Here is a 20,476-nt window from a genome sequence, read left to right as displayed (position 1 = left end):
AATAGTTGAGAACTAGTATCCATTGAATATTGATTCTAATAGGTCAGGTCAAGTAAAACTTTATCCACATAGGAGAAGATTGATTCACTTTGGATGTTTATACTTTCTAGACTTTCTCTTTCTTGAGATACTTAGAATTGCAGGTAGTATTTAAAAGTGTGCAATAAATTATAAAAATTAGTATATTTAAACAAGGTAAAATTTAAAATTCTGACAGCAAAGATACCATCAATAACTGAAATATGCTTAAAGCAATAAATGTATATATGAAAAACTTCTATATATGGAAGAGAAAAAGAAAAAAAAAACCCAGTAGAAGCATGGGAAAAGGATATCAATGGGCAGTGCACTGAAAAAGATACCTAAATGACCAAGGTACATGTGAAAAGGTACACTGTGTCCTAAAATCTAAAATCACAAATTAAGACAAAAATAAGGTAGCATCTTATCACCATTGTATTTTTTCTATACCTCCTTAAATCACCACAGATGTTATAGTTTTAAACAATATTCCTTTATTATATCTTATTTGCTGTAGATAAAGAATGTGGGTGTGGTGTAGCTGAATTCTCTCTCAGGGTCTCACAAAGCTGAAATCAAGATGTCTGCAGAGCTGTCTTCCTGTTTGAAGGTTTGACTAGGGAAGAATGTACTTTTGAGCTCCCTCTGGTTGTTGGCAGAATTTATTTCCCTGAGGCTGTAGACTTCATGGAAGCTTGCTTCTTCATATCTGGGAAGGGGGAAGGGCAGAGTGGGAGAGGCTTTGTTGCTTCAAGTCTCTGAGATCTAGACCCACTTTATCTATTTCTTTTAATGATTTATTTATTTTTGAGAGAGAGAGAGAGCAAGAGCAGGGGAGGGGCAGAGAGAGAGAGCAAGACATGGAATTCTAAGCAGGCTCCAGGTTCTGAGCTGTAAGCACAGAGCCCAAAGCTCGAACTCAAGGACTGGGAGACCATGACCTGCACTGAAGTGGGATGCTCAACCGGCTGAGCCACCCAGGCGCCCGATCTAGACCTACTTAAAAAATAATAATAATTCCAGTATAGTTGACATGAAGTGTTATATTAGTTTCAGGTGTACAATACAGGGATTTAACAATTCCATACATCACCCAGTGCTCATCAAGGCAAGTGCACTACGTAGTCACCTATTTCACCCATCCCCCACTCACAGACCCACTGTCAAAAGACTTGTTCATCTGACTAGATCAAGTCTACCAAGGTGATCCTCCTTTTGATTTACTTAAAGTCATCTAATTAGGAACTTTGATTATCTGCAAAATCTTTGTGCCTTTGCCATATAATGTAATCTGATCAAGGGAGTGACCATTGTCATATTCTACTATTTAAAAGCAAGTCGAGGGGCGCCTGGGTGGCTCAGTTGGTTAAGTGTCCGACTTCAGCTCAGGTCACAATCTCACAGTCGGTGAGTTTGAGCCCCGTCTCCGGCTCTGGGCTGATGGCTCAGAGCCTGGAGCCTGCTTCAGATTCTGTGTCTCTCTCTCTCTCTGCCCCTCCCCCGTTCATGCTCTGTCTCTCTCTCTGTCTCAAAAATAAATAAACGTTAAAAAAAAATAAAATAAATAAAATAAAAGCAAGTCGCAAGTCTTACCCACATTCAGGGGGAAAGGATTACCTGACAGTGTGACTCATTGGAGTTTACCGTTAAGAGTGTGTCTTCCACGTTCATTTTATGGGCAAAAGCTTAAGAAACTGACTAAAATAACTACATTGTAAAGAAGAATTTGGTAGCACAGAGCTAAGCATACTCTAAATTCCAACATTCTATGTATTGTTATATACCCCACAAACATATGCAAAAATGTCAATTGCGTCATTATTTTAATAATTAAAAATGACACACAAAACCCAAGACCCATGAATAAAAGACGAGATGAATAACTTTGATACATTCATACAATGAAAACTTCTGCTCCACAGCACTGATAATGAATAAATCAGGGCCACATATGCTAATAGGTATACATCTGGAAAAAAAAAATGAGTGAAAAATAGAAGTTGCAGGAAAAAAAAGATGGGCAGTAGGATACAAATTAGGTAACATTTCAAATCATATAAAATAGTGCTATGCAGAGTTCATAATATATATTTATATGCATATGACACTTGCAATAAAATAGTAAAGGAAACAGAAATAGCACTGTTATCATCTAGACTCTAAAAGGTATGAGTGTGTATGTGTGAGTCAAAAATATATGGTTATCAATAGGAAAAGGATCAATTGTAACTGTATACTTTTATATTTCCATTTCAATAAGAATATATCTTTTTCAAAAGATAGGTTGAGATCTCTATATTTATTCCACTGAGGCAGTATTCAAATTTTAATCTAGGATTTTTTCAACTCTTGGAAATAAGCCTCAGGAGGGTTATAATGATGAGTTCATAAATTGAAAGCTGTTCACTTATGAGTTCTTATATAAAACATATCTTGAGTGCTATTAGATTTTGTATTTGATAGAGGAATTATTTTTATCATTAAAATGGATAGAAATATATGCTTCAGAGATTCAAGTGCACTACAGTTTGAGGAAAATGTTAATTACCAATACATATATTTTCTAAATTAGTATATTTGTTATTGGTTGGAGAGTCGGTGGGGTGTGAATGGAGGTCTTAGTTCTTGGATTCCTCACAAAAAAAAAAAAAAAAAAAAAAAAAAAAAATTAAGAGAGGATCCATGCTGGAATAAAGACAGCCAGAAAGAAAGTAGCAATCACAAAGCAGTTTATTAAGGTGAAAGTACACTCTCAAGATGGGAGAATGGGCAGATTCTGGGAGGTGGACGCCATCCCGAGGGTTGTTTTGGGATTTGTTATTTCTTGTGTTTTTTTAGCCTGGGAGGAGCAGTGATGTTCAGTGGTGTGGTGTCTAATGGTGGCTGCTTCCAATCCTTTGGGGGAACTCCTCCCACAGTTTGGGACAGGGAGTTTTTGACCCTACATGGTTTATACCTGGAACCATCATGGCAGCCTTTCTCAGGGGGCGGGGTTATAACCCAGTGCAAACGCATTATAATGGGTCTAGGTGTTACCCCAGGGTAGAGGTGGAAGTGGAGAGTGCCCACTCAGCACCTGTGGCTCTCAGTTTTTAAGCCCCAAGATCTTGGAAGCCATAAGGTCAGGATGTTGTGCCCCCCAGGCTTCTAATGTGTAATCTGTTTATCCCTACCCTTGCCTCCAGTTTCTGTCTCTATCATCTCCCCATCAAGGATTTGAGACTCTACCTCAGGATATTCCCTGAGGGTATTCCTCCAGGGCTCTTTCTAGCTTCTACCTAACATATTGACCCTTAATCCCATTACTATTACTATGAAACAATATATATATATTATCTTTGCATACTGTACATTAAACTTTATGTTTTTTTTTTATTATTTGTGCCTTATTAGGATAAAACATGTATTTTATTTATTTTATTGTTAACATTTATTTATTTATTTATTTTGAGAGAAGGAACACCCATGAGTAGGGAAGGAGGAGAGAGACACACACAGAGAGAGAGAGAGAGAGAGAGAGAGAGAGATAGACAGACAGACAGAGGGAGGAGGGAATCCCAAGCAGGCTGACTGGGGGCTCAATCTCATGGACTGTGAGATCATGACCTGAGTCATGAGTCAGTTGCTTAACTGACTGAGCCACCCAGGTGCCCCAGGGTAAAAAAAAAAAAAAAAAATGTATTTCAGGGTGCCTGGTGGCTCATTCAATTAGGCATCTGGTTCTTGGTTTCAGTTCAGATTATGATCTCATGGTTTCCTGTGTTCGAGCCCCACATCAGGCTCTTTGCTGGCCTGCTTGGGATTTTCTCTCTCTCCCTCTCTCTTTGCCCCTTGCCCACTCACACTGTTTTTGTCTCTCTTGAAAATAAACTTAAATACATTAAAATTTTTTTTTTAATGTTTATTTATTCTTGAGAGAGACAGAGACAGAGCATGAGCAGGAGAGAAGCAGAGAGGGAGGCAAACACAAAATCTGAAGCAGGGTGCAGGGTCTGAGCTGTCAGCACAGAGCCTGATGCGGGGCTCGAACTCACTAATTGCAAGATCATGACCTGAGCCGAAGTTGGATGCTTAACCAACTAAGCTACCCAGGTACCCCTTAAGTACAGTTTTTAATTTTTTTTTAGAGTACACATGAGCTGCTCTTCAAAAGAGTAGAAAGGGAGTTGTATAAATAGTCATATCTAATCAACATCAAATAGGGTATTAATATTTAGAAACAAAAACAAGGACAACAAATTAAGTATGGAAAGAATCTGAGCTTTCCAAGAACATTGCGTTCAAAAAAATCTTGTGGTAAATACCTGAGACTTCACTTAAAGAGCTTAATCATTTATGACCCAAGAGGGCAAAATGCTCAATCCATCTCTGACAAAATGTGTGCATATGTGTTTTGTGTGGGTGTTCGTGTGAATGTATGCATGTGCGCTTGTGTGCGTATTTATCTGCGTTGGGTGTCAGCTATGTCTGTTGTCCATGGAAATATAGGTTTACATAATCAAACTTTGAATTCTTTATCCTTTTCCATTATGTCATAGATACTTTTTTGTAACAATTATCTCAAGATTAAAACTATACTTACATGGAAGGGATATATATCCTGTCTCTGAAAGAACCTTGAAGGAAGAATTTGTTAGTTCAAAGTATATCTCACGGGGTGATTGAGGCTTTCCCTGGATTCCCAAGTGCTGCTCAATTTAGGCCATTCTAACCATGAGAGGCTGAGACTTGCTATTTCTCTGCTGATCTCCCAACAGCTGCTGTTCTTACTCATCTTTTTTGATGTAGACCTGATTTAAAATATTACAACCTCCTTTCACACCTTGAATTCTTAAAAAAAAAAAAAAAGAATTTAATTTCAATTGCTTTTTTTTAGAAACCTACATTAAAACCTTTGTAATAATGTTTCACTTGTCAACATTTGTGTGTGTGTGTGTGTGTGTGTGTGTGTGTGTGTGTGTTTAAGGATGTCCTGCAGGCTCTCTTGAATGCATTACACCCCATTATGCTTCTGCTCAGCAATTGTTCCAGTTGAGAATTTGATTCATTTTTTTTAATTCTAATTTGGTTATAAAAAACTTTTAAATGTTGTTGATGTTTTCTATAGGTCAAGTAACAAACACACTAGACTAATTTCATTAGTCAATTTGTTCTTTTGTAGTTCTATAAATAATCTTCTGCAGGAAAAGAATAAAAGCTTAACTTGTGAAAGAAGAAATTCTTTTTTCAGTTCAATATTTTCTCAAGCAGGGAAGGGCAACATTTTATACTTCAATGCTAGCAACAAATAAAGAAATCAAATGAGAAAATTACATTGTGTTTTTCTGTGGTGTTTTTGGTGAATCATGTGTACATGGAATGTTTAAGATAGTGGATTTTTCAGAGGGAAATAAAGCCTATATGACCAAAATACGTATTTTTCTATTGCTGATATCTGTCTCTGTGTCAATAAATTGAATATAGCTCTCTGGGTTTACCGTGGATTTACTGCAAGCATTACTTGTTTCTCAGAGCAGACATCGAATTTCATTTGGTAAAAAGGTCCCCAGTGTGCTGCTATAATGATTTTCCTTAGGCAGTTGTGTACTCTAACTTGAAGTTGAATAACAGCATTAGAGTTGATTATTTTCTTTTTTTTTTTTTTAATTTTTTTTTAACGTTTATTTATTTTTGAGACAGAGAGAGACAGAGCATGAATGGGGGAGGGGCAGAGAGAGAGGGAGACACAGAACCGGAAGCAGGCTCCAGGCTCCGAGCCATCAGCCCAGAGCCCGACGCGGGGCTCAAACTCACAGAAGGTGAGATCTGACCTGAGCTGAAGTTGGATGCTTAACCCGCTGAGCCACCGAGGCGCCCCTAGAGTTGATTATTTTCTAGAGATAAAAGGTTTGAAAGGTTCCTTACCAGCAATCATCAATTTCAAGGAAGTGCCTAAGACTGAATTTATTATTTTTAATTAATAGAAAAAATTGTAAACACATGCATTCATAATACCGAGTCTGAATGTATCATATCAGTGCCCCTTTGGCAAAGAGTTGGGGAATTATTTTAGTGAATTTCTGCTTTCTTGAGTTGGGCATGAGAAACAGTAGTGATAAACTTACAAACTTTTAATAATTAGCATTCTAGAAAACATGTTTCTTTTGAAAAAGTCCGAGGTCGAATAGATTGAAAACACTCAATGGTATTTTTCTTTAATCAGTATTTCCATATTCGGGGTGGGAGGAAGGAGTTTTCTTTTATCCTTTCACATTTTCTCTTCTTTATTCGGGATTATATTTATGTTTGGAAAATCTCTGTAAAAGACACAAACAGGCCCTTTCCCCTGATAAAACAGAACAAAACAATGGCCCACAAAATGGATCTTTTCTCTTTCTGGCTTTGAGATCTTTGCCTATTCTAAAGTATTACTCTGTTAGCCCCTTAGTTTTTTATTCCATGACTCTCATTCTCTCAACCATCCATCACTATAAAGTCCAAAGTTAGAAGGAAGTCTATATTAAATATTTATACTCAACTCCCAAATACTTTATTCCTCAATTCAGAAGGAGATGGGAAATTCACAGCACTATGAGCCAGACAAGTAACGTAAGAAGGGTAAATTAAGAGTTACACACACACACACACACACACACACACACACACACACACACACACAATTTATTCAGCATATAAAAATGCAATAAAAACAGTAAAATAATATTTTGGTACTTTTTATTTGGGTCAAATATTGTCCTAATATTTTTATTTTTACTTTTTAATAATAAAAACACAAAATAGTGCTGTAACTCAACCATTTTATTGGGTTCTTGTATTCAGTGGGTCAGACTTTAGAATTTGCATAATGAGTTGGGTTGTCTCTGTTTGGCTCTATTTGGTAGCTCATCTGGGAAGACCTATAGCTTAGAGAATGGGGTTACTTGACAGCTTGGGCTGGAATCTGAAGGCATCTTCACACACATATTTGGGGGTTTATGCTGGCTGTTGACTGACACTTAATCTGGGCTGTTGGCTGATGCACATATGCATGGTATGTCTTTGGTCTCTTCACATAGGCCAGTTTGACTTCCTTAGAATATGTTGATTAGCTTCCAAGAGCAAGTGTCCCAAGAAAGAAAGCAAGACTGAAGTGTGTGATAGTTTTCTGATCTAGCCACAGAAGTCATGCTGCACCATTTCTGCTGAAATCTCTTGGTTAGAAGGTAACCACAAAGGCACTCAAAAGTATAAGGGGAGGAAACATAGATATCACTTGTTGACGGCGTTCAACAGGGTTCTACAATGGCATGTGGAATGAGTGATACTGTTGTGGCCATGGTTGGAAAGTAGATTCTTAGCATAGCACTTTACATTTAGTATTTCATATTGATAAAGTTTCTATCGCTGTACAGGATAGCCATTTCTACCTAACCCTCCCGTCTCCATTCTAAAGGGCATTCTCCTTAAAACCATGTATTAAAGTGTAATTTTCTTAAAAAAATGATAATCGAACTTTGAAATCATGACCTGAAAATACAGATAATGCAGTTTGATGTATTTCCCTGTTTTGCATCACCAAAGATTTCCCTTGAATTTTTTATTTTAGATTTTTTGTGGCAGTAGAGTCCAAAGGTAACACAATCATGAATCTTAGATTAAGCCCCCCACATAGTCTTCTCAAAGGTTTGTAGACTTCCAGTTTATTTCCCCTATATACATACTGTATATATGTTCACATCCTATACTGTAAATATACCTTAAATCCTTACTTGCAAAAACAAGTAAAGAATAATTTTTATTGAGAAGCTTTTATTTCTTTTGTATTATGCACTTGTTATTTCATTAGCTGTTAATACCTCTGGGAAGTGGGTGGTATTATCCACTTTTCATGTGAAAGGATTTGAAATTCAGATGGGTTAAGTGATTCACTTTACAAGAGAGCTCAGAATTTCAATGAGAATACAGATCTATTTGATTCAGAAGTGGTGGGATAAGATTATGATTAATTGTCCTTTAGATGTTTAATTGTCCTTTAGATGTATAAGTTAATAATTTAAAACCAGGCTGTTTTAGTTCTAAATTTATGAATAGCAATGTCCCATTGGCTTTTAACTGTGTCTGCTGTTCTTACTACATGCCTTTAGTGAACTTGCTTTACAGTATTTGTAATTTTTTTGATTAAAAAAAATTCCTAAAGATTTTATTTTTTAATTTATTTTTTAAAAGTGTATTTTTATTTTTGAGAGAAAGAGACAGAGACAGAGACAGACAGAGAGAGAGGGAGGGAGGGGCAGAGATTGATGGAGACACAGAATCTGAAACAGGCTCCATGCTTGTGGAACTTGTGAACCCCGAGATCAGAACCTCAGCTGAAGTCAGATGCTTAACCCATTAAGCCACCTAGGCGCCCCAAGATTTTATTTTTAAGTAATCTCTATACCCAATGTAGAGCTCAGACTTAAAACCCTTACATCAATAGTGCTCTATCAACTGAGCCAGCCAGGCCTCCCACATTTGTATTTATTTATTTTTCGTATCTTCCCACCCTTATTTCTCTCTTCCCCCATCATTGCCTAAATAAACTCTCTGCTGATAACTACAATTTATATATCATTGAGAAAACAGAAGTCATCAGCCAAAAATCTTCCATTTTCTAACCACCAAATCTACAAAACTACTTGCATCGGTTCTCATTGTTATGATTAATTTTGGCTCTCATATATTTTCTGGAACTTATCTCCTCTTGCTAACAAGGGCTTTTATAATCCTTTTTAAAGACTGAAATACCTATCACTTCTTCTGATCCTTAAACCATTCTCACTATAAACTTTTCTCTTCAATTTTAAATTTTGTTGCAGTGATTCCTACAAACGAACAAACAAAAAAGCAAGCAAAATTCCTTGATTCCATATTCTTCTTGGATAGTTACTTCCAGCTTTCCACTCCTCACAATCATACTTCTCTGAGAGTTAATGGCTTTCACAGCTATCCCAAGCTCAGTTCTACTCTGCAACCTGTTCCAATTTGAGTTGCTCAGCTTCAGAGAAATTGTTTTGCTAAGGTCACCAGTGACCATCATGTTGCCTTTGGGTGTTTCAGTCCTCATCTTTAAAATTTTTTTTTTAATGTTTATTCATTTTTGAGAGAGAGAGCACGTGAGGGTGCACATGGGGCGATGGGGACGGGCAGAGAGAGAGAGACACACACACACACACACGCAGACTTCGAAACAGGCTCCAGGCTCTGAGCTGTCAGCACAGAACCCGATGCCAGGCTCGAACCCACAAACCATGAGATCATGACCTCAGTCGAAGTCAGATGCTTAACTGATTGAGCCACCCAGGTGCCCCTCCTTATCTTATTTAATTGCCCAGAAACTTATGAAAAGTGCCTTCTACTCTATCCTTGAAGGATTCTTTTCTTCCTCTTTTGTTGTCTCTCTGGCACCATATTCTATTTGGGGGGGGGGGGGTCTTTGTCTACATTTTAAAATAATGTTTACTTACCCATTCATTAATTCATTTATTTTTGAGAGAGCCAGTGAGCACGTGTGCACATAGAGTGAGGGGGGAGGATTAGAGAGAGAGAGAGAGAGAGAGAGAGAGAGAGAGAGAATCCCTAAAAGTCTCCATGCTCAGCACGGAGGCTGACATTGGACTTGATCTCATGACCACCCTTGAGATCCTGACCTGAACTGATGTCAAAAGTTGGCCACTTAACCAACTAGCGGAGGCACCTAGGCACCCCTCTACTTCTAATCTCTAAATACAAGAACTCTTTGGAACTTTGTCCTGGGCCCTCTTTCTCACACCATATTCTTTCCTCAGATGTGCTTGATACTTCCTTATTTGCCCCTTGAGATTTCCCCTTTCCCCTTTCCCCTTTATCCCCTTCCATATTGAGCTCTGCTTCCTGAGGTTATTTCATACAGGTGGCATCAATTGTTGCCTTTGCCCTCTGACTTATTATTGGGTTTGGTCATTGTGAGGCACTAGAGGAGATGGGAGAGTTGGAAGAGTACAAGGTTAGGGATGTCATTTCCCTCCACCTCCTGCCCAGCTAAGTCCTTTGAAAATAGGTGAATCCTGCTATCCAAGAACATGGCCCCTCTCAGATGACCCTGTATATATATAGCTACTCTGAGGTTTCTTACCTACAACATCCTTGTTCCGTTTAGGCTTAGGGTCAATAAGTTCCCAAGTTTTGCTAGATCAATATACTTCACCAGCCTCTATTAGCTCCCTAAACTTCGTCCATGTTCACTCAAAATCCTTTTATTAAATTCCTACTTACCCATTTTAAGTGTACCATCTGTTTCCTACTAGGGATCCTGACACATGGGATCCTTCACCAGGAAACTAACACCAAAATGGAGTTAGGGATACAAAGGCTTACCAGGAAATTATTCCTGTGAAAGATAAAGGGAGGAAAAGCAGGATTGGGCAGAGACAGCCTTCAAACAATGATGCAGATTTGATATCCAAGAAAAGAAAGGAGGTGGGGGTGCTGATTTGGTTATGAATAGCTTCAGATCACAATGCAGATCTAACAAAATCTCAGCCGGTCCAATGGGTTGTTGTGGAGCAAATACGGATCATTACAGGAGCCCTCCATTGTACAAAAACCACATGGTCCTAGTACATCCATCATCTTTAGTCTTTGACCCCTGCCTGAGAAGAGTGTGACCTTGGTTCAAAAGCTGACTGTATTCTGAAAGCAATAAGAGCTAGAGGCTGTCAGCTACTACAGTCTTGCAGCTGAATGCACGTTCTTTCTTAAAGGCAGAGCTTAGAGGCAAAGCTTTATGGCTGCTACATCAGGCAAATGTACACATGCTCGTATCTTCAACAGTATTATCTATATCAGACAACTCACAAAATATGACCTCTATTTCTCTTTTATTAGCCCTAGGTGTATCTTACTATCTACTAGTCCTGTCAATTGAGATGTCCCTTCTCAAATTTCATACATTCCCAAACAGAATACTGATTCATCTCTTCTCATACCTGATACTCTTCCAGTAAATAGTAATTCTTTAAACTCCACCTTTCTCTTGTGCTTGAGCTTGTGCTCAAGCTCAAACTCTAGGAGTCATTCTTGGTTCCCTCATCCTACACACAATATATTCCATTCATTATAAAATCCTACTTCTAAAATATATCTTGAGTTTGGCCTTTTCCTTCATCTTTACTGCCATTTCCGTAGTGGAAGCCAACACCAGCTCTATCCAGTACTGGAGCAGACCTTCCACTTCGATGCTTGTCACCTTTCCATCCACTGTTTATAATGGACTTCTTAAAATATAAGTGGATCATGTTTATCTCCTGCTCAGAATATGTCAGTGGTTTCACACTTCGGTTATGACAAATCTTCAGTGTATCTTCTAAGAATCTACAAGATATAGTTCTTATCTATTTTTCCAGTTACACCTGTCTTCTTTAGAGATCTGTTATTTTTTTTTCTTCCCACTCTGAGGCTTCTGCTCATGTTTTTCTTCTCACCCAAGTTTTTAATTATTACTCAACTTTTATCATGCAGTATAAATAAAACTTCCTCTCTGAGTTGCTCTTTGAATCTCTTAATGAGGATACTGTGGTGCTCTCTCACAGAACTACATTGCCTTTTTTTCCCCATATAAGTTATTACAATTCAGAATGATTTATTTGTGTAGTTGGTTTGTAGTAATGTAGATCTTCTGCCAAAACAAAATCCAAGAACTCAGATACCATATATGTTTTGCTTTTAATATATCTCCAGCATCTGGCATAGTGTCTATCATGTTGTTCCTTTCATTAATAAATGAACAAGTACTTATAAATTACATGATAGCATTAATGTTCCATTTAGTTTCATCCTACTTTTCTTAAACACTTTTTTTTAAGAGTGAGAGAGAGAAAGACAGTGTGATCAGGGGATGGGGGCAGAGAGAGAGGGGGAAGAGGGAGAGAGATAATCTCTCAACAGTGAATGTTGATCTCTCAACAGTGAGGTCATGACCTGAGCCAAAATCCAGAGTCAGATGCTTAACTAATTGAGCCACCCAGGTGCCTCATCATCTTCTCTTTCATAAATTCTTCGGTTGATATTTTGACTCTTATATTTTTGCTATGATTTCTCCATCACTTATCTAATAATTTGGGGTTTATGAACGTTCAGACCCAGTCAATATTTTCAGTCATCATAATACCTTAAATTTGTATACATGTAATTTTCACTATGCCTTAATGTGTATTAACTTTATTCAATCATAGGAGTCATGACTTATTGACTTTGAATAATTATCAAGAAACATACTCTGTGACTAATAAATAATGAATACAGTCCATCAAACTCATGCATCTAGTTATTGCCTATAACTTCTTCATAGGAGATTGGTTTCCTTCCCTCATTGTAGAGAATATGTGTTAGCCCAAAGTAGGCCAAAGAGCCTTCTCCAATTCCTCCAACATAATTATTTCCTGCTAACGACTAAGTAAAATGGCCCATCCATTGAGTAGATGAGAATGCCAGCATTAGACTGCTTTCCAACAGCCAGCAAAGTGGATCCTCCCTGGCTTTCATTTTATGTACCTGAAGAAACCCCTTGCTTGGGAGCAGGAAATCTGTGAATGTACCATAGGGAATCTCAACTGAATATTGTCATTCTCTTTCTACACATTTATAAAGAGGCAGAGACTGTAAGAAAGTGTTGCGATCATGGGAATGCCTCTCCTGAGGCATGAATAGCTGTATGTCCTGGTTTAATATTATACATGCAACTTTTCTCTTTATAGAGAGCTGTGATACGTTAGTTCAACTAGTTTAAAATATTTGATTAGGAAAACTTTTCCATTTGCATCCCACCCTTATTTTTTCTTACTTTACCACATGTCACATCTCATTGTGAGAGTTAGCACTACCAGGATTGTAAGAAGACAAAGGCTTTACACTAGGAGAAGGATTAAGAGGAGGTTTTATTCAAGGTGTATTAGTTTTGGAAGAAACCAAATCCAAGAACCAAAGAGAATTTACTTGGAGTCCTTCAGGGCTGCCATTACTCTTTAACATCTTCTTAATAAAATGCAAATTGTATTAGATCAGTCCAGAGAAACTGTTCTTGATACAGAAAGTTGGGACTCTACCATCTGGCTGGCTCAGTTGGTTAAGAGTCCAACTCTTGATTTCCTCTCAGGTCATGATCTCACCATCATGGAGTCAAAGCCTTCATCAGGCTCTGTGCTGGGTATGGAGCCTGCTTCTGATTCTCTCTCTCTCTCTCTCTCTCTCTCTCTCTCTTTCTCTCTCTCTTCTCTCTCCCCACTCACAAGCACTCTCTCTGTCTTAAAAAAAAAAAAAGACTAGGAGTTGTGTTGACAAGATCATGCTAAATTAAAGAAAGCTATGTAATTTTTTTGTTAGATATAGAAAAATAATTTAAAGATAGTCCTGACGCTCATGTGTGTTATCATAAATTTGTAAGCATTCCTTGGGAATAATGCTCATTTATATGGACTTAGTTATATTTGACAACAAAAACAATAATAAAGTACTCAAAAACTGTGTAAAATAAAATTTTTTAAAGTTCATTTATTTTATTTTTGAGAGAGAGAGTGAGAGAGAGGACACGTGTAAGCATGAGCATAGGAGGGGCAGAGAGGGAGAGACAGAATCCCAAGCAAGCTCCACACACAGTGCAGAGCAGAGCCCATTGCAGGGTTCAGTCCCACAACCATGAGATCATGACTTAAGCTGTAACCGAGAGTTAGCTGCTTAATCCACTGAGCCACCCAGATGCCCCAGTCTTTTTCTTGTAAGTGTAAAATTTTTGTACCTCTAACTACAACTTCTTTGCTTCATGTCTCTTGAGTTGAAGGAAACTGATGGCCCCTAGTAAGAGTGAAATCTGTAGTGACTTATATTCCTAACCCCTTTATGCCCCATTTTCTCTTTCTCAACTTGAGGAGCTCTTTCTACCTCTACTACCCAGGTCTTTCTTTATGAAAAAAGCATGTAAGTGAGTTCATACCATAATTATTTACTAATCAGCTACTACATACCAAGCATTCTTTTAAGTACTAGGAAAGTAGCAAACAGACAAAAATCACTGTCCTCATGGGACTTAGGTCTTAAAGCACAGGAGAGAATATGGTAACATAGAATCTAATACATGTGTTGGGGAGAAAGAATGTCATTTCCCCTTCAGTATTCTAACAAACTAAGAATCAAATTGACATGAGACAGATTAAGAGGAGAAAATCAAATTTAATAGCATATGTATGGGGAACCTATACAGATACTGAAACTTCAAAGACAGGGAAAATGAGGCGTATATGTATCCTGAACTAAGGAGAAGGGGGGTAGTGCTCTGGGACGTCAGTGGAAAGGGATGTAATTCACAGGGTGATGAGAATAAGCAGAAGTTTGGTAATTAGATGTTTGCCCAGCCATAAAGATGGGTCACTCTGATCAAATTTATCTCTGCTAATAACTCTTATTCTGGAAAAGAGCACCCGGTGAGATTCTTCTATGCAGTTACTGGAGGGGCAAAATTGCCTTTCAGCCTATAGGGTCTCTATTGCTTTCAGTCAGAATAATTTCCATTCCAAAGTGGCCCATTTTGGGGTGGCCTGCCCTTGGCCCCTATACATACACCTGGATGAAAATCAAGGGAAAATGCAATAAGTATTTTTCCTTGTATTGTCCTTTTTGTGGAATCCTATGAGGGCTCAAAACCACTCATGTTGCCCCTAATTTGTAGCATGAGGAGCAAAGAATTACATAATATAAATAAATTAAACATTTGATAAGATATTATATTCAAAGCAAATAAAAGCATGATGGAGGGATGGTGTGTATGAAATGTGCAATTTTAAGTTGAATGACCAGGTAACATTTTACTGTGAAGACAGGATTCATGTAGAGATGTGAAGGATATCAGTTATCCAGTCATTTTAAATTTGAGTTTTTTAATATGTAAATAATTGAGGAATTTTAATGAATCTCCCAGCAAGTAACAAGGTAGAAAGCTATAATTAATTAACCAATTCATTACTATTCTCATATATTAATTAACTTTTTATTGCTAATTTATCAGACAGGCCTCTGGAATCACCTTAGTCTGTGACTGTCCATAAACTCAACAAACAGGCAACATTAAAGAAAGGTGGAGCTCAGGGGGCCAGTTAAGAAGCTATTGCGATAATGCAGTGAGAGCAAGACACAAAATGAAGGCATTGGCATTTTTCTATAATGACATTTTCCCACAGGGATCAGGTTTCTGGTATTTTGGGATCTTCTACTGTTTATTACTGCCTTCAGAATAATTCCCCAAACTTTATTTAGCATTGAGATCCCTTCAAAAATTGGCCTCTTGCTGGTTCCAGTAAAACTTTATTCACAAAAAATAGGGGGATGGCCAAATCTTTCTGCAGTTAGCTGTTTGGCTTCCTGGCCTACTTTATAGGATTCTACTATTCTTTGCACATGCCTTCCATTTTATCTCAGAAGTACAAAAAAAAAAAAACAAAAAACAAAAAACAAAAAACCTGCTGGATTTGCAGCCTATATGTTACCATTCCTGGTAGGAAGTTGGAGGAAGAGAAAAAAAGGTTAAAAGGTAATTTGCCAGCTGTTTTTCCCAGTAGAACCTTTCTATACACCTTATCCAACTTTATTTACATCTCACTGGTCATTTAATTATGCAAATAACCTGAAGAATATAGTTTTTTAGATGGATATATTTTCATTCATTAAGATTAGAGTTCTGTTACCAAGGAAGCAAGGGAGAGGAGTAAATATTGTTTAAGTTTCTAGCAGTGTCTCTCATATTTAACCAGATTCTTATCATCCAGGGTCAGTTTCTTTGTTTGTTGAAGTCAGAGAACATTGGTTCCTCACAAAGTTATTTTGTGAAGACTGAATAATCTGACACACAAATACTGTGAGGAGAGTACCATGCATACTGTAAGCTCTCAGTAAAGCTGACACATTGTTGTAATTAACATTATTTTCATTTTGGGGGTATATTTTGATCTTTGTTGCATTTCTAGTGCCTAGAATGCTTTCTGGCACACAGAGGGGGTAAATAAACTTTCTTTAAAATGAATAAATGATCTTCCATTATCATCAGTTAAGATTTGCGGGTTGTAGGCAATAGAAACTGATTCTGATCTACTTAATGCTTAATTGAAAGAATGTTACTTGCTTCTTGAAATGACAAGATATCTGGACAGTCTAGTTCAAGCATGGACATGCAGCCAGTTATTGCTGTATCATTTAGGTACAACTATTTTCATCCTGTCCTTGAATAACTCCATTCAACATTTGAAGCCCCATGAGATGGTCTCATGTGCCAAATATGACTGAATCATCTGTCTCCCTCTAGATAGGAAAGAATAGGACACCTTGTTTTATAGTCCCCAAACTGCACGTAACTGGGAGAAGAAAGAATTAAGATGAAATCAGTGAGAAGGATGAAATCACAAAGAAGACACAAATAAATGTCCATCACATGTTCCTGTTCTTTTAGTTTGCATTATTTCCACAAAGTCATGGTTGTGATTTAAGAGCATTCCCTGGCAGGAAAAAGAGAGCTAGCAATTTGGCCTTTGTTAACACATCAGTATCTTCATTATTGCCAGTTAAATAGCAAACCATCATCCTGTAAAACTGAGTGCAGGAACTCTGAACAGATGAGACAGACAAGAATCTTTTTTAAGGCAAAGATGAAAGGATGTGACAGTGAGGTCCTGGGGTTGATAGGGAAACAAACAAACAACAAAAACAGATGCTAAGAGAGGTTACACACTAATGCCAAATATAGATACTATGGCCTGAGATAATGACATCTGTATAAATAAGCTTTCCAAGCATACAATTCCATAAACTTAAGTCATTGTTGCTAAATATTTCATTTTCTATAATGATCACAACGCCAGTCTGACTTTGAGCAGTTGATTGCTGTCTTTAATAAAAAGTTGAAACCAGATGGTTTGTCATTTTGTTTGCCTTATAGATAAGGCAGTGAATGTAGGACCATGACAACCTAGGGATTTATTTTTAAGCATGATTCATAGTAGTTATTCTACTATCATTACACAAGTCTGTCAGACATTTGGAATTGTCTTAATTTGGTAACTTTTATGGGTTTTACAAATTGTAAAATTAAAATATTCTGTTTATTTTATTGCTCGGAAAAATCTCTATATGACTCCCAAAATTGATTTGCCTGATTTCAAATATATGTGGTACAGTTGAGTGTCATTCCAAATCATTGTTAAAAATCTGTTATACCAGCTAATTGTATGTGTAGGGTTTAATTAGCCTCCTTTAATGATTTGGGTCTGGATTTTTATATAATAATTGCTTAAATATTAAAGGATTGATAAGTTCATAAAAATGACACCCTTGTTTGCTCTTAAAATGTGGAATTTATAAACGTGAACAACAAAAAAATCTACTTTTATGAAACAGACTTCATAAAAGTTTCTTCATTTTATATTTTAATCATATTTATTCCTGTGATCTGGCATTAGGAAATATACATAAAAATGCAATTAAAGAATGCATAGACAATTACCAATTGAGTATTACACAAAATAGAATAACTTTGGAACACATTATTTAGAAATTAAAAATTCTTAACATTCTATAACTTGTCAATTTTTTCTTTGTTCAATAATGCTGATCTTTTTATTTTTATGTTTCTTTTTCTGCAGTGCTTTAATATATTATTGAAACTACAAACTCACATCCACATCGGTTTCATGTTGACAGATTGCATATTTTGAAAGCTTGAGATATTTTGTAATGAAACATGCCATGTGGAAACTCTGAAGTATAGAATTCTGCCAAACACCTGAATAAAGAATTCCTCACCTGGTATGTAAGAGACATCACTACCACCATGACCAACCAGGAGAAGTGGGCCCACCTCAGCCCCTCAGAATTTTCCCAACTTCAGAAATATGCTGAGTGTAAGTATTCCTGTTGGTAGTATGATTTTATTTGGCATTCGTGTTAAATCAGATACTAATTATTTAGAGGTTTACAGATCCTGGTTAACGTTGGGATAGATGTAGGTATGTCTTTTGTGTTTGCAAGTAGGTCCACTTGGGACTACCTTTGGGCATGAGAATAAGGAAAAGGTAAACTTAAATATCATTAAAAAAAGAACTAGGATATTAGATGCAAAATGAAGCCTGGAAACCTTCCATCTGTACCAGAAGTAAAGCAAAAGGTAAGAGTTTGGGTGAATGGAAACTGGTGATTTGGCAACTGAGTAGAAGAACAAACAGAAGTAAAGGAGAAAAAAGGAGGGCTTTGTTGTTGTTTCCTTGTTGCTTCTTCTGTTAGTGTAACATTAGTAAAAGGACTGGGAGCAGGGAGTCACAGATCATTGTGGAGTTGGAATTAGAGGTTGTTAGAGAGACGGTATCAGGACCTTTAGCCAACTTTTCAAGTGTGTGTGATTATACAAAAGATAGACCATGGCAATCCAATTTATAGTAGGTTATTTCTAAATATGAAGTTTCTTTTCACATAAACAGTAAGATTTTATTTATAAGCAGTTTTATTTTTACCACACATTTTCAGGACCATGTTTCATGAAATGAGTTTCAACTATAAATATGAATAGCAGCTGGGTCAAGGTATTGAAGAGAGAAAAGGAAGTAACTAATAAGAGGCACCGCAAGTTGGGAAGATGATGAGTAAAGAAAAAAATAGCACATAGAGAGTGGAATAAGATTGGCAAGAATGGTGGGAATACTATGGCGATTGGAGGAAGAGAACGCAAAAAGCTTTAGAAAGAGAAAAACAATCACTAGACCCAAGAATGGAAGAGGAAGCTGGGGCTGCTTATGCAGAGAGCAGGTGTGGCATACAGGAGATACAATAAGACTTGGGAGGAGAGGCAGGGAAAAGAGTTACACACAGAAGGGGAATTTGAAATAATAAGAAGTAGATAGGATAAATGAATACTACTATATTTATGGGGTACATATAAGTCAGGAACATTAATAAACAGTGCACGTTATCTGAAAAGGACAATTTCACAAATTTTCTAGAGCCTTCCTCACTTGAGGGCTGAAGTGTTCAGGGTGAGGTTGGGAGGATGTTGTTGGGTATTTTCAGTGAAGATGCAAAGCCGTAAGAAAGCGTGCATTTTCTTAGTCAATAATAAAAATACAACAACTATCACTGGTCAGGGGCAGAAATTTCTGACATCGAAGTGTTCCTGATATTCGAAAACTGTTTTGAGCAGCTGAAAGCACAGATCATCCTCTTATCCCATTAAGGACATGAAGTCTAGAATGACTGCGTTCTGCATGCTCTTTGCTGTTGTGTTGTATCCAATAATTAAGTAAATAGTTCTGAGCGCTTTCTTTTGTTAGAGTATTCTGCTTGGTACTGAAGGAAATACAGATATGAACAGATGTGGACCCTCCCTTCAAGGATGTTTAATGAAGGCTAGAAACTAATGGATAAATGACTCTGTATCTAGGCAGAATATTTTAAGTGCCACAAAGTTGGGGATTCTGTAGGACATTAGTATACATTTGGAGGTGGGAAAAGGGAAGTCTTCATGGAAGAAGTAGGATTTAAAATGAATCTTAAAAAATAGGTTTAAGGTAAATGGAGAAGAAAATAATATAGATAAAAAGGAAAATTCAGCATATATTTGAGGCAGGAAGAGGAATCATATTTAGCCATACCACAAATTAAGACTGTAAGTGCTGTTAAAGATGTAAAAATGAGATGGAATTAAAATATATCATGCTAAACTTGAGTTAGACAGTGAGGAGTAACTGTAGGGTTTTAAGGGTAGAAAAACATGAAGAAAGAGTTTAATTTGGTAAAGATGAGGATGAGATATGGTATGGAAAGAGGCTCGAATCTTGCCAGTGGGCTGTTAGAATAAACTAAATAACATGGATGACAAAAGACAACCAGAAAAGCGTAGATTCAGATATTGTAGCATTAAAACTAACAGAGAGTTTGAGAAATAATGAAGTTGAGAGAGAGAAAGAGAAATCCAGTTTAGTTCAAAAGATTTGAGTTGAGAGATAGGGGAATTTGGTGACATAATCACCCAGGTGAAGGAAACACTGAGTTTGGTTTAGCTTATATTGAATTTACATGGATCAGTAAAATATTTTAATGTTTCTGAAAGTACTGGCATAAAATAGGCAAATTATTGCCATAATAGCAAAATTATCACATATAATAACTTAATTCAGATATTAGAATTCCAACAGAATTTATTGTTAAAGTATTAAATATGTTATAAACTGTTACTTTCATTTTATTGACTAAGGAATATGGTGTAATAAAATGGTAATAAAAACTGTCATAAATGTAGAAGTTGTAACATACTGAGACAAAGATTAATGAGCATTCAATAAATTGGTAGTAAGAAGTGACACAGTGAGTATAAGAACATTTTAAAATTGATTTTATGGGGTCAAAAATTAACTGATTAACTGTAACAAATTAA

At 36.8% G+C, this 20,476-nt stretch overlaps 1 protein-coding gene across 14 annotated transcripts in view; it reads left to right on the top strand.

The window, feature by feature from the left end:
- DGKB (diacylglycerol kinase beta) overlaps positions 1-20,476 on the top strand; it is a 713,599-nt gene that overhangs the window by 43,414 nt on the left and 649,709 nt on the right. For all 14 annotated transcript variants that reach the window (XM_042967524.1, XM_042967496.1, XM_042967510.1 and 11 more), the window contains exon 2: positions 17,697-17,954. In XM_042967524.1, the coding sequence (XP_042823458.1) occupies positions 17,885-17,954 (70 nt within the window). In that variant the 5' untranslated portion in view covers positions 17,697-17,884. The remainder of the gene's footprint in view (positions 1-17,696; positions 17,955-20,476) is intronic.

The sequence above is a fragment of the Panthera tigris genome, chromosome A2 (assembly GCF_018350195.1).
Source record: "Panthera tigris isolate Pti1 chromosome A2, P.tigris_Pti1_mat1.1, whole genome shotgun sequence".
NCBI lineage: Eukaryota > Metazoa > Chordata > Mammalia > Carnivora > Felidae > Panthera > Panthera tigris.
The sequence above is the reverse complement of the archived record's forward strand: the minus strand, read 5'-3'. Positions and strand labels throughout refer to the sequence as shown.